This window comes from Fundulus heteroclitus, unplaced genomic scaffold (assembly GCF_011125445.2).
Source record: "Fundulus heteroclitus isolate FHET01 unplaced genomic scaffold, MU-UCD_Fhet_4.1 scaffold_42, whole genome shotgun sequence".
Classification (NCBI taxonomy): Eukaryota; Metazoa; Chordata; class Actinopteri; order Cyprinodontiformes; family Fundulidae; genus Fundulus; species Fundulus heteroclitus.
Window position 1 is genome coordinate 2451602 of NW_023396835.1, and position 15652 is coordinate 2467253.

The 15652-nt window shown below is 42.8% G+C and overlaps 1 protein-coding gene across 1 annotated transcript in view; it reads right to left on the bottom strand.

Annotated features, from left to right (window-relative positions):
• Positions 1-263: 263 nt before the first annotated feature.
• LOC105918432 (solute carrier organic anion transporter family member 5A1) overlaps positions 264-15652 on the bottom strand; it is a 47676-nt gene continuing 32287 nt past the window's right edge. Inside the window, exons 5-9 of the mRNA XM_012853512.3 lie at positions 7914-8112; positions 5759-5918; positions 3232-3476; positions 2101-2165; positions 264-1977 (exon numbers count right to left, since the gene is read on the bottom strand). Of these exons, the coding sequence (XP_012708966.2) occupies positions 1451-1977; positions 2101-2165; positions 3232-3476; positions 5759-5918; positions 7914-8112 (1196 nt within the window). The 3' untranslated portion in view covers positions 264-1450. The remainder of the gene's footprint in view (positions 1978-2100; positions 2166-3231; positions 3477-5758; positions 5919-7913; positions 8113-15652) is intronic.

A 15652-nucleotide genomic window follows, 5' to 3' on the forward strand; every position in this document is an offset into this window, starting at 1 on the left:
TTTTATCATTCTCTTCCTTTTATCTCCTCTTTCTTTCACCTTTTAATTTTTTTCTTGTTCTTCCTTTCCTCTCCTACTTTCCCATTGTAGTGTCCATATCATTTGAGATATTCATCACATGAATCATAATAAAACTATTCACATTCAGAAATCAAGCGGAGCACTATGGCGAAAGCAGTACTGCTCCACTTGTGAAAGTTAGCTGGGAAGCGAAACGCTGGGAAGCGAAACGTCTTCGGCTTCACAATAGAAGTCTAGTTTTATTTTTTTAACCTTTTTTTTTATTCATTCTGTGTGAAAACTATTGTGAACAGTTGTACCGATGCGCGAGACAGATCATTTTTATCCTATTGTTCTGAGAAGAAAGGTCATTGGAGACCCATAAGTCTGAGTTTGAACAGTGAGCCCACATGATAGAGGGAGAGAAAGACACCGCATTCCTCTCACAGCTGATAAAGAGGAGATAAAGAGGACCTCTAAGGTCAGCTGTTTGTTCTTTAGTACGTGTTTTTGTTTTGTCAGAAGTATCTCAGCAATTTTCTTCCACGTTTCTTCTTCGTTTTTTTTTTACTCAAAAGATTGCAGGTGGCTACGTCCACCAGTGACGAGGTCAGGAGGACAAACGCCGATCCTGTTCTGGCAAAGCTGCTTATTGGGCTGCGGGACGCCGCTGAGATGTATGGATGCGCTGTATGGAGCTGGCAGGCGCAGGAACAAACGCGCCTCTATGGGGGATCCTGCGTGTGGCGCTGTGCCAGGAGCAGCAGAAGGCCTCAGACCGGACAGGAACGCGTCCTGCTGCTCGGCACGCTGACCCCCTTTGGCTGCATTTAAACTGTTTAAAACTTAAAAAACAAAAAAATGGGACTAAACACTGTTTTCACATAGCACCATACCATCGGTTTCCAGTTCCTAACACTGAATCATCCTGTATCACATTTCCAGGAGTTTTTTTTTTCTTTTTTTTTTGTCTTTTTTCTGACGGAGACAAACATCGCTTGCGTGACGGCGAAGAACAAAAAAAAAACAGAAAAAAACAGCAAACGGAGAGGAAGAAGAAGCAGACAGATGTGAGGAGAAAGCTGAGGTATCCGTAGAGTCCTACAGTCTGTCGGGATGATTTCTGGTTGTTCTGTACATGTGAGGACTGAAGTGACAGAAGGCACGTGTAGCCAGGGGTGTGGGTGGGATTTATGAGGAGTGAACCGCCACTCTGAGCGCTTCTCTGTCTGCTGCACCAGCTGCTGCCTCACAAACAAAACTGCTTTCAAGCACATTTCTCCTTTTTTTTTTTTTTACTAGCAGAAAAAGCTCTCTAAGCCCCTTGGTCACTAAAAATCTCTCCGACATTTGATTAAATCTGGATCTGGGCCTCCGTTGGATGGGTTCTGACCCAGACTGGGGGGGGGTGTCAGCAGCCAGAAAACGTTCTGGGATCAATTTCAGGGATTTAAACTCGGACTGAAACGTGTTCCAGCGAGCGGGCTGGAGCGGGGGCGGGGGCGACTGCCGCTGCAGGCGAACCTGCCGGCGGCGGGGGAGGAGTTATTGCTTTCAGCTCATTGCCAGGGCAACTCTGCGTGCTGACGCCTCGGTTGAGGACGCCGGCACGCAGGGGGCCGTTGGCGTGCGGCGCGGCGGGGTCGGTTCGGGGGATGTTGACAGGGCAGGAGCGGGTGCGGGCGTGGCCCTTGTGACCACCCGGGTGGCACACGAGGCTCCCCACGGTGTCGACGGGCGACAGGTGGCGTTTGAGCCAACGCTCCACTCGCTCCTCCTTGTACTTGATGGAGTACCAGGTGAGGAAGATGAAGAAGAAGCCCAGGAACTTGAGGCTGGCGGCCAGGCCGAAGTAGACGAAGCGCAGCGAGGTGACGTCGTACTCCCAGCAGGAGCCGTGCACGCCGCAGTCCTGCTGCCACAGCATGCAGGTGGTGTCGATGACCGCGCCAAAGTAGATGGGTGTCGGGATGTAGGCTGGCAGGAAGAGAAAAGAGAGAGGAAGGGGAAAATAAGTGTGCTGATGTGAAAAAGGGAGACAGAACCCAACTAAACTCAACCAAAAATAATAAAATCTGAGCAAAATCTGTTTCTTCTCACCTAGAGTCCTGAGGAGAACAAACTGCATTCCCAAAGCGAATGGCCGTTCCTGCTCTGCAACAGACCTGCGACACAAACACACACACATGTAAATTTTTTTTATTTTTTATTTCCTTTATTTAACCAGGTAAACCCCGTTGAGATCTGGATCTCATTTTCAAGGGGGACCTGGGCAGAAATCTGCAAAATTTCTGCCCAGGAAAGAAACAAGTTGAGGAAAGAAACAAGTAGCAGCTTTGCTTCACAATCCCTCCTACTTGTGCATCTTTTTCTACCACACTTTTTCCTTCCAGTTAACTTTCCACTTATAACAATGAGTGCAATGCTCTGTAAACAGCTAGCTAATCACCTAAAAAAGCAGAAATAAACACCAACGATATGTCACTCTGCAAATTCTTACTCCGTCACACAGCAGAGTGAGTCTCACTGATTGGTTGACGCCTCACGTCCAGTTGCAAAAATTCAGAATTTCCATCTCTACCAGAGCGTCGGCCGCTCTCGAGGCGCTTAACGCAAGTCAAACCAAGTTTGCAGCATGAAACGCGCAGAAAGCTGTGATTTACAGTAAATGGATTTAAGATTCTTTTTTCCAGAGTTAAAAAAACAGATCTTAGAATATAAGATACAATATGATACGGGGATTAAAATAGCTATTCATTGAAATTAATATAAAAACTTTGTAGAAGAATGAATTGTGACTGAATTACGACAGCCCAACGAGTTTAGTTGTGTGAGTTTAGTTCAAAACATAAAAAGTAGACACAGTGAGAAAGTAATAAAAATGAGGAAGATAAAGAAACGGAAGGATCTGAAACTAAAAGTAAGACCTCGTCAGCATACAGAGACACTTTCTGTTCAGTTTGACCTCTGAATCACCTGAATACGTTCACAACATCACGGAGAAAACAGATTTTTGATACGTGTTCTGGACAACATCTTACCTTTCGTCTATAACTGCTAACGCTAATTATGTAGCCCATTTATGGCTCATGACCGTTTGTAAGAATGTTGTAAAGCTGCTCTTTTTATAATTTTTCTATCAATAAAACTCTAGTTTCTACCTCAACAACCATCTCAAAAGCTTTTTAAAATGATTTAACAGAGACGACAAAGGGAAGGAGAAGCCGTTACCTCAGGGTGACGATGATGGCCGAGGGCTGGGCGCAGGCGGTGATGAGCGTCACGATGAAGAGGAAGATGAGGAACGGGATGAGGGTGTTGCAGGTGCGGTCGCACTTCCCTGACACGGCGTAGCCGTTCTCGTTCAGGTAGGTTTTGACGATGACGAGTTGCAGCTGGTTGCTGCCCTGACCGCCAGACGACGGCGTTATGACCTGCCGGCTCTGGACGCAGGCGCAGTCCGAGTAGTTTCGGATCTAAACGACAAAGGACACGCGTAGAAGCTTAGTGAATGAGTCCAAAAGCAGCCCGAGTCTAAAGAGCTGTGGACACATTGGACAACATTCATATCCAGTTATTTTTAAAACCTATAACTCTGGTGCACAGTTTTAAAGTTATTGTGGATTTTCTCTGATCCACAAAGAGTCAAATTTATTCATCCTGGCTGACATCATCCAGAGAAGACGGCTCACCCGCTACTACCATCTAATGTAGAACAGATTACTCGATCAATGTGAGCTTCTGTGCTTGTTTGTCTTTCTTGTTGTGTCTCTGCTCTGTCTTCTTTAACCCCAGTCGGTCGAGGCAGATGACCGTTCATACTGAGCCCGGTTCTGCCGGAGGTTTTCCTTCCCTTTAATGGGGAGTTTTTCTTCCCACTGTCACTTCATGCTTGCTCAGTATGAGGGATTGCAGCAAAGCCATGTACAATGCAGACGACTCTCCCTGTGGCTCTACGGTTCTCCAGGAGTGACTGCTGCTTGTCGTGACTTTGATGCAATCAACTGGTTTCCTTATATAGGACATTTTTGACCAATCTGTATAATCTGACCCAATCTGTATAATATGATTGAACTTGATTTTGTAAAGTGCCTTGAGATGACATGTTTCATGATTTGGCGCTATATAAATAAAATTGAATTGAATTGAAATATACAAACACAACTCCACTAATAACTAATTAAAAGGCGACAAAGCAAGTTTCACCATTAATTTAATCTATTTGTCGCCATCAAAAATCTTCTGACATAAACCAGCCTGGATATTTCAGCCTTCTTGGCAGAAGTGTTTGGGTTGCAGACTCAAGTTTTAAGCGTAGTCGGCGTATTAAAAACAGGGTTGTGGCCTTGAGGAGGCAGTGAGTGTCTTTGGAATCAAAGTCCTGCTGGGACGCCTGGTTTGGTCAAACTTTACGCCATCTGACCCAAACTGCTGCTCCCCAGTCAAAGGGAGATGAGCCGGAGGGTTAGGGTCCAAGAACAGAACCAACAGCCACCAAAGCTGCCATGAGCTGGAAACTGAAGCCTGGAACCTGTGGTGAAGGTGCTGACCAAGACGTTATTCAGCCAAATGTCTTCAGGAGAAAGTTTTACAATCAGCTGAGCTGTTTTGCACATTCCTTCTAATTTCTGCTGCACAATTACCACTAATGTAGTGCTATGGACATTTTTAAGATTAGACTTTCCTACTTTACATTTTAGGTCGTATGTCGAGCTTGTCACAGTTTCAATCAATCAATCAATCAATCAATCAAACTTATGAAGTGTTTTACACACCAAAGTGACTAATGTGCTGTACAGGTCTATAAAACAGAAAATAAGCAAGAACAAAAAAATCCATCTACAATGGATTTAAAAGTTATAGCATAAGAGCTGTTAGCACAATAACCTTCAAATAAAACTATCCTGATGCTTCTGCTCAACTGGAATTAAAAACCAAAAGTTTAAAACATGAGATTGGAGATAATTTATGTCCCTACAGTGTCTCCACTGTTTAAAAGACGAGTCCTAGAGTCCTAAAAACAGCAGGTTCCCGCCCTCAGAGTGTTTTCTGTATGTCACGCTGCTGCTGCCCAATAAAATCCAAACTCTGGGGTAATTGAAATGCATCAAATCGGGCTAAAATGTGTTTTCTGTAAGACCCTTCTTGATGCCTAAACCAGGTAATAATAATAGGAACACAAACCCATTTACCTAAACTCTGGTAATACACTGCAAAAACAGAACTAAAAATAAGTAAAATTTTCTTTAAATGAGTGTATTTGTCCTTGATTTGAGCAGGTAAATAAGATGATTTGCCAATAGAATAAGATTTTTCCACTTACAATTGGAACAATTCAGCTCCATCTTATTTCAAGTGCAAGATGTCTAATTATCTTATTTTAGGGGCAAAGATACTCATTCCATTGGCAGATAATCTTATTTACTGGCTCAAATCAAGGACGAATAGACTAACTTTAAGAACATTTTACTTGTTTTTAGATCCGTTTTTGCAGTGTAGTGCCACCACCAGCGATCAAATATCCAGTCAGAATGAAGCCAGAAGCTTGTTGATGGCTACAAAACACACCAAATATCAATAGGGGTGCATGCTTATATTATTTTGATATATAAAAATGTTTAATTGCCACAGGGACTGCTATTTCTAGAATTAAAAGAAAATGTTGCTATATTTCTCACATAGCTTTTTGATTTTGCCTTTTTAAAACGTATTTCCAGGGTTTGTTCCGGACACAGTGATGGTAAAACCTCCTTCTCACCCCGGTGCTGTCGTTGGCCACGCTGCTGCAGCCGGCCAGGCAGGGGTTGAAGTAGGTGATCCCGTCGGAGCCGCAGACCGGCGCGTACTCGTGGATCTTACAGCCGCAGTTCACGTTACAACCGCCTGTGAGGTTCCTCTGGGTCATGGTGAGCGTCGGTCTGTGGAGAGGACGACACGCGCAGTCAGAGAAAAGAGCCAAGCTGCTAACAGGGAGACGCGAGGAGCAGTAACCCCGGGATGCGACATTTTCCAGATTCTGGAGCTGCGACGAGAAAAACACGCAGACACTTTGGTGTCAGCGGGCGATCTGTCCTGAATGTCACTGCAAGACGGGCGGATTTCATCAAAAACAAGCAGCAAACTACAAAGTAGACAGTAAGAGGCTGGGGAAATAAAGTAAAGGATCTATAAAATGATGGAGAAAGGAAGTAACAGACGAAGGAGGAAGAAACACGTGAAAAGACCAGGCAGCAGGCCAGAGACCGTCTGTCCCAAGCTGTCCTTGGACTCGCTCCAAGTGAGTCATGTAATCTCCCTGAGAGACGCTCCGTCCAAACAGCAAACGCCTCCGTTTACCGACTCATTATGCAGCATCTCCGCGCTCATCTGCAAACTCCCTGAATTTACAGATAAGCTGATAACAAAACTGAATTAGCTAAAACTCTTCAGAGCTTCTGTGTACTGGGGGGAAACAGAAAGAAGGTGTTAACATGTCAGGAAGCAGAAGAAATGTTTGTTCATGGAGATCTGTCCTAAAGTCGTTTCCAGACAGACGTGTCCAGCAGCTCTCAGCTTATTCCCAATGGTAACAATGAGAATAAGCGATGAAGGCAACACAGAACATAAAAGGTTTCTAATAGTGCTTTTCTTTTACATGTCTGATGTTTTTATCCAGAACCTAGCTACAAACTCCCACTCTAATGCACACTGTGAATGTGCAACTGTGTAGCTGAATAGCAATAAAGTCTAAAGCCAAAACGGCTAAAGTATAGAAACTTAAATCACAGCAACAAAATAACATCCAGTGAGACCAGATGTCTTCAGATCCATTTGTTTTATTTAATCTCAGTGTAAATGCAGTGAGCGGTGGGGAAGTTTAAAGCAGGGTTAGGTTAGAAAACATCTCCCAGAGCTCTGTTCAATCCGTCATCTGAACGTGGAGAGAGGATGGACCAGCTGCTGGCCTACCAGGACCTGGACGTCCACCTAAACCGACTGCAAGGAGAGCATTCATCAGAGGAGCAGCCAAGAAGTCCATGATAACTCTGTAGGAGCTGCAGAGATCCATAGCTCAGGTGGGACAATCTGACCACAGCACAACTACTAGTTCATAAATCTGACGGTTATGGGAAGGTGGCAACAGGAAAGCCAGGTTCAAGGTCAGCTATACGACGGTGTTTGCCATAAGCTACGCTAAGACAAAGTAAAAATATGGATGAAAGCTTAGGGTTATTGGGCTTTGTGCAAAACAATCTGGATGGTGGGAATCCTGATGGTGTTGGGGTCATGCTCCCTGGATCTTCAGCTGGTCAGAGCATGTAGGAAGATGGATGGAGCTAAACAGAAGATCCTCCTGGAAGAAACCCTCCAGCAGGAAGACGGCAGCAAACATACGCCCCAATGGAGGGATTTAGATCAAAACGTTAGAATGGCCTAGTCAAAGGCCGAACCTAAATAAAGTTGAGAATCTGTGTTAAAATGACTTGATGTTCAAGAAGTCCATCGTTGGACGTGAAAAGCTGGTAGAGACATATACCAAAATACACGCAGCTGTAATGGTAGGGCTGCTAAGTATGGATTTAGGGTGGATAAACACAGAGGCACGCCACACTTTTCAGATTTCCATAGCCATGTATCATTTTCCTTCCTCTTCAAAATGACGTGTCTGTCTGTCCCAACAAAATACACTGGTCAGTAAAAGATATTTAAACCCCAAACCAATGAACTTGGTCCTAACTGAAATAATGACTGTTTTACTTCATGTGTGTATTTATAAGGAGCTTCCTCTCACTTCAGCTTTCTGTTACTTCTTTCCTCCTTTGTCTCCAGCCTCCAATAACAAGGAGGAAGTCTTTAACTCAGACTCAACATGAAACGGTAAAATGACTCGGCACTTGCAGCAGTAACCCCCCCCCCCCCCCCCCCTTCCTCACCCGGTGGTGTAGGGGATGTTGATTCCTCCCAGGTTGATGCTCTCACAGCCCACGATGAAGAGCGTGGAGAAGCAGAGCAGCGACACGCCGCTGCAGATCATGGCCAGCTTGGCCGACTCCCGCGCCCCCAGCTTCAGCTTCTTGATGATGTAGCCGCCCAACACGATGCCGACGCCGGCGCTGGGAACGATGATCACGCCTGAGGGAGGAGAGAGCAGAGAAACTGGTCAGGGGCTTCTGGCCACCTGAATGATGGCATTCACATGGAGGCTAGTGAGCTTTTTTACTTCGAAACACACGGTGCATAAACAGTTCACTAAGCTGATGCATAAATTTTACCCGCTTTTGGCTTTTTTTTTAGCTGTTTAATGAAATAAACACAAGAAAACCTGCAGCAGATGCAGCTTCCTGCACCCGACAGAAGACCAGCGATACACCGGAGCAAATTCACAAAGCTGTCTCCAATTTGCATTGCTTGTCGTCATTTCTGCTTTTAACTTTTTGTTCTCACTTTCTTTTCTCTTCATAGAAGGTACACCTGGTCTAGTGTTCTGTTAGCTGTGACATCATCCAGGGGAGACAGATCATCCACTATCACCATCTAACATAAAAGTACTCCTGGATCAATGTGAGCTTCATCAGTGGGTGGAGGCACATGAGCGTTCACACTGAGCCTGGTTCTGGTTCTGCTGGAGGTTCTCCTCCCTGTTAAAGGGAATTGTTCCTCTCCACTGTCGCTTCATGCATGCTCAGTATGAGGGATTGCTGCAAAGCCATCAACAATGCAGACGACTGTCCACTGTGGCTCTACGCTCTTTCAGGAGGAGTGAATGCTGCTTGGAGAGACTTGATGCAACCTGCTGGGTTTCCTTAGAGAGGAAACTTTCTGACCAACCTGGAGGATCTGATGGAGTCTGACTTTGGAAAGAGACTTGAGATGATATGATGTGAATTGGCGCTATATAAATAAAATTTAATTCAATTGAATTGCTGGGCTCGCCAAACGTTAGCACACCTGGACCATGAAGAGCATTCTGCAACTAAAACTGCGCTGCAGAGGCAATGGTCCGTCCTCAGCTGTCACATCTGCTGGATGTGAATGCATTCAGTGTGATGTGCATCATTAATCTGGAGCACAAATGCAGATACAGCATGGAGGAATGAGCAAAATGTGCTAAAAAGAGCTGGCATTGGTTTGGCACCAGTTTGGTCAGGATTGTTATTTTGTTTTCTCCCCTGCTGGTTTCTTCAGAGCATCAATAAATGGCAACAAATTAAAAAATATAAATAAATGCCGTACCTGCGTGCAGTTTAGTGATAAAAATCACATTTCTTTATGTCACTTGTGCCCTGATGAAATGTATTTTGACTGTTGTTTAAATATTTATTGCATAATTAAATCAGTTTTTTTAAAGACAGTATTTGTATTTAAGGGGCTATATTTGACATGAAATCACAGCCACAAAGACTACAAGAAGCTGGTAATAGTCTTTTGTCGTCACCTTTATTGTTATCACGATAGTAACACAACATGTTGTGATAAAATGTAAAGTCCGTATAGCCCACAGCTCTAAGAGTGTCTATTTGTTGTTTATTTACAGCATTTATTCAATGAGCTCCAACAGTAATAAAGACAGTTTTTATTTTTTATTCATATATGTGTTTTTTTTGTGTGTTTTTTTTTTGACAAACCAGCTTTTAGTTAAGTGCCGTCAATCTCTGTCAAGTTAAACTTTTCCTAACTGGATCTGCTTCTGGCCGCCGCCTCCAGGCAGCCTTGAATCACCATGACAGCGAGCAGCGCGCGCGTGGGAGGCCTCGGAGGACAGGGAGCGAGAAAGCCAGGCAGAAACGGCGCCTCCTCGCAGCTTCTCCTCATCCTGACTGCAGGTTTTACAGCATCGAAGATCCCAGCGAACACATCGCTGACACCAAAGAGGCTGTTTCAGAATCACCATAAAACTCTGAGAAGGTTGCCGTTCTCTGTGTCTGAGATGTCGTCAGCATCACTAATATTCTACGTGCCTGGTGGCGGTGGCGTCTGTCTGGTTCAAAACAGATAAAAACCTTCTGCGTCATTTACCATCTAATGAATTAAAAACCTCCACAGAAAGAGTGAAAGCTGAACACAGCTCCCAGCTACTGACACACGGTTCATGGTAAACACCAAACAGGAGGTCAAGGCTTTGGAGACGTGAGCGAAAGCAACAACTGAGAACGCCTGAGTGATCTTTACGTCTATTTAAACGCTTCTTATTCTATACCTAGGACCCCTCCACAGTTATGTCACCCCCTGGTGAGCTACCAGTGGGCACATTTATCTATTATTGCAGGGGCATGTACCTTTAATGGCACAATTTCCTCCTATTCACTTCTCAAAATGGGAAAGAGAGGACCAAACGTATTATTTCCTGTAGCTCTTAGATTCTGACATGAGTTTTCGTGATTTTTATCGGATGGTTGTCTTATGCTGTTTAATAAACTGAAACCAGTCGCCCCTGGTGGGATAAAAATAAAGATTCTTCAACTTGAACAGCCCATTTATCCTGAACTTATCTACAATTAGAGCAATAATAAAAAGGGTTAAAAAAAAGTTAAACTGCGTCAAACAAGGATAGACGAGGACTCGGGTCGTATCTTCCCACGACTTCTCTCCCAGTAGTACAAGCTCAGCCCGACTCAACGTGGCTCTGCCCAATTTTCCATCACGTTTAATTTGTCATGGCGAGGCGGCCTAATAAGTGTTATGAAGACACCCCAGACTAGGTACTAAAAAAGGGAGTTGGTACCCCCTAACTATCACTAATTGGTCCACTACTAGTAGAAAATGGGCAATGCAGTCAGTAGGATGGTGAAGGATGTAATAAAAAGGCATCCTCGGTGCTCATTGTTAGAAAAGTGCAGCAGTGGGGGAATCAGAATGACCAGCAAACACGTCCAGACATCAACTGGTCGACTGAGAGAGAAGCCAGAAAAAAAAAGCATTTGCTGTCCTACCATCACAAACATAAACATGTGGAGTTTATTAACCTCTGCTGGGACCACTGAGCTATATAATACACTGGCGTGCTAATCACCGTCTGTTTGAACGAGTCGCTTTGAAGCCACCAGCCGCCATATTGGTACTCCCTATTTTCCCCCAGTAACTAGGGAATATGTGCGCTACAGCATCGAATGACGAGGATTTTCTCATGTTCAGGGGGGGCTTAAAACTTTTAAAATGTCAAATGCCATATACTTTTATGTTATGTTCTAAAACTATCAAGTACTGAGAAAGTCATGTGCTGAAATATTTTGCATTTTATTCATTTAAATATATATGTTTAACATTTATAAATATATAAATAACAATATACAAAAACATATATTAACATATGTGCATACATATATATACATATATACATATACACATACCTATATATACTTATATATATATTTAATATGAATAACATGTAAAATATTTCAGCACCTAATTTCCTAGTAGTTGATAGTGTTAGTACATCCACTGACTGTAGAATTACCTGTGAAACGTTTTCACACAGCCAGAAAACTGCTTGTTGTTGCAACCAAATCCTATGGGATTCTGTGAGAGTAGGGAGGAGCAAGATGGCGGCCAGTGACTTCAGTTTTTCGGCAAAATAAGCACTCCAGTGTATTCAGTGGGGGTTCTAGACCAAATTTAGCAGGGGGGCCAGGGTGGGGCCAGTGTTTTTTCACAGGGTCACAGAACAAAAGATTGTGGGGGGGGGGGGGGGGGACTTAACAGGTCAACATTTCATCGTTTAATATATTAAGTAAGCCAAAGAGCCAATTGTGGCTCTGGAACTGCAGGTTGCAGACCCCTAATCTTTTCTCAATACTGCGGGAAACAGCTTAATTTTTAATTATTGCTATTTTTCTTATATTTATTTTTTTATTATTTTGTTATTGGGTAAAAACATTAACGGAAAAAATACAACTGATCCAAATGACCAGTCACGGTATCTTTGTCAGCATTCATCTTCCTAAGAAATTTAATATCATGTCTTTAGTACAGGTGCCAGGAACAGTTCTACAGGGGCACAGGCCCCTGTTGGCCCCAGTCTAGAACCGCCCCTGAGTGTATTATATAGCTCAGTGGCTGGGACTTAAACTGGAACTCTGTGCTGGGAGACCAAAACAAAAAAAAAAAGTCCAGCTGGGCCTGACAGGAATCAAAGGGTAGAAATGTGGAGAAGGACCTCGCGCCCACTATTGGTATGGGAGTTCGGGTCATTTTGACCTTTTTCCCTGGCTCTCGCCGATGGGAGAAAGAGGAAACATCTGTTTAAACATCTGTTTCAAAATATGTCAAGTAGCGGAATTAATCGCTCTGTTGTTGTACTTTTAGTGATAAACACTTCCCAGAATTTAAGCCCTGTTGCCAATTGACGTCAATAGCGTGTAACGCACACACACCAATGGAGACACACAGACACTTGTGTTTAACGCACACACATTATGTTCCTTTATAACGACGACCATTGTATTTGAATGTCAGAATTCGCTCCGGAAACCCGTTTGTACGTTTCTAGGCATAATAAAGACGAATTCTCGTTGTTAAGACAAAGGAACGCCATTTTCTCTGAGTCTTTCTTTCTTTTTTATAAGGTTAATAGTTAAGTAATTCTCCCACAAAATTGGTGACCCCGACGTGATAGGAAAAAAGGGAGTTTTTGCCTTCCCGGACAGACGGCTTGGGTTCCCCCGCGCGGACCTGGCCCCTCCGCGCTGGGGTGGAGGAGAGAGGACAGAGGTGAGTGAAAATACATTTTTTGCTGCTCTGTCTTCTCCTCTCTCTGCTTGTTAGCGATGAATCTGCCGCCTGTGTAATTTGAATTGGGAAGAGCGTTGTTTGTGATTGATTGACAGACGGGAGTGGTCGTTCCTTTGGCTTGACATCTATTTGGTATTTTTCTACGTAGAAAAATAAGTTGTCTAAACATCAAAAGATTTGGAATGATATTTGCTTCCTCCACAGTTGGGCACACATGACAACTTAAAGAAGTGATTGGTTACTCCCAGCCGCTTTTATCGGATGTCCCGTCAAATATGACGTTAGAAGCGACGGCGTATAAGAAATGAATCGGACCAGTACGGGTCTTTGCTGAAGTTTTTCTAATATACATAACTTTTTAGAATCAAAGAGATCATTTCTGAAAGAATTGATCTTATAAATGTTCGGTTGGTCGGAGTCTTTAGGGCGCGGCCCTGTTAATGTAAGCGCTTGAAAAAAGAAAAAGGCAGTTCTCGGATCATTCCATGCGTGGAACTCCGATGAAAATGTGGCCTTAACAGAGTTGACTGCAGTCTGTTTTTGGTTGAGTACTCCAGGTTTAGGCAAACGAGGTTAAATCCTCCCTTCAACTCTGTTAAAAGCCTCCTATCGGGAGGATTATCGGGGTTTTTTCACTTTCATATCTTCTATTGTACTAAAGTGTACGCAAGAGACAATGTGAAGCCAGACATTGGGAAAAGTGTGAACAGACGATTTGCAGCAATGAGACTAGTATTAATGACATTTCACCTGTGGATGTTGGCAGAAGTGGTGAACCTAACGACAGCGAGGCCGGAGATGAACTCTCACAGCCTGCAGCCAGCGCCACAGCATCAGCTAACGACAGCTCAACTACGAGAAAAAGCAACAAGTAATGTGGGTCGAGACAGTCGACGTCCAACCATGAACTTTGGGACTTCGGTCTATAAAGGGAAATCCACCTTTGTAGAACAAGATAAGTACAACACAACGTTAATGGGTTTGAACAAGTACACACCAGTGTTTTTGCCAGCTGAACTAAAGTTAACGACTCATCTAGGTCTTAGAGAACACTTAAGAGTAAAAACAAAAAGAATGCGTAAGAAAAGACAGACCCATGCTGAATTCAAATGGAAAGCAACGGTAACCGATACAGAATTTCATACAGAATTAGATACAGAATTTGAGGTAAATGTCTATTACAATACCAGGAAATTATGCGGAAAAAGTGTTAAACAGGAATATAAAGTGTATGGGGGAGACCAGTGTTCAATCCTTTTATACATTAAGGACGATGGTTTTTGCGTAGAAGTAAGAATAGAGTCCCATTGGGATCCTGAGGACAATTACAAATATGACTTAACAATAAATAATCCAGGTAATGGTAAAGGAGGTACACAAAATGGTGATTTAGAGCGAATAGGAGACAAGGAGATGATTGCTACAGTTCAAATAGTTAATGATCAAATTAGGATTCATGTTGAACCAGACAGTGATAAATATGATTTGGTTGAAAGAAACGTGATTATCTCTGGATTGTTGCAAAAGGGTGACAGACGAAGGATGTGTAATTCGCATGCTAATGTGAGCCATCAATTATCTAGTATAAATCAAGAAAACATTAATTGTAAAATGACTGTTAAGATTACAAATTGTGGATGGATTATTGAAGCAGATGTTATAGCCTTCCGTATTGACAAAACATACGAGTTGAAATTTGAAGACATCACTTCAAGTGGAAAAGTTGATTCATCTATATTATGGAACCTACCGAAAAAGAGGCTTTACCAAAAGAAATCATTTGTTTCCCCCCAACAACTATGGCTTCTACAACTACTGTAGAAGTGAAGAAATTACTGTCCCAAGTGCACATGTGACTGTACCTACTTCAATCACCACATCAGGACCAAATAAACCGACAACCTTAACAGTTAAGACATTAACAGTTACATCAGCATCTACAATCTTGACTAGCACAATACAAAGTTCAAACAATAACGATAAAACTACACAGGTATATACAAATAAAAAGGAAGTGCTACCAACAGAGGTTGATAGCAATTTAGAAAATGCAAAACCTACGGTGCCTCGACCTGAAAATAGCATAACCGAACCTCCAACAACCGCCACGACTAAAGCAAATCCACGGACAATAGTTTCAACTGCAGTAGAACCCAAAACAGCAGTAGTTTCAAGTACAGTTAAATCCACAAAGGAAGTTTTAAAAAGTACTAAACCTTCATTAACAAGATTAATTACAACAGTACCTTCTCGGGTTGAGGCAACGTCAAAACCAGGACAAAAACCTAATATTAGATTTCACAGAACCGGATCCAAAACAGTATGGATGCTCTGAAAAAGAAGGATGTAAGGATATCTCTGAAGGTTTAGATCAATTTTATGAAAAACGCAATCCAAAAGTAGCTATACCAAGAGCAATAAATAAACTACAGGATATTAAATGGCACGGAATCAGACCAAGGGGAGATCCTTTATGGCAAAGAGCCTTACATAATACATGGTATACAACATCATGGTATACTGTTAGGGAGTTAACTAAAAATGATTGCTTAGTCTGTACTGTTGCTCCGGGAGCAGTACCTATGGTTATTCCAGAAAAAATACAGGTCAAAAGAATGTGCAGTAGTGCAGCGTAAAAATGTAGCAATGGTGAGTTCACTTCAAGAGAAGACGCAGTGTCATTCTTTAAATTACCTATGTGTGGTTTGAGTTGTAGACTCTTATATGGTTCAAGAAACTCTCATCAATACTTAGAAAAATGGAAAGGGTATAAATTAGAATCATTGTGTGCAGAATTTAACATTAGTACTACAGATAATGTTCCACCTACTGATTATGACATAGATTATGATGCAGACTACGAATGTTTCGTTAGTGGAGGTTTTGAGGACAATGAAGGAATTAATGTAGGAAACACCACTGTGAAATGTAATGTAACCTGGGT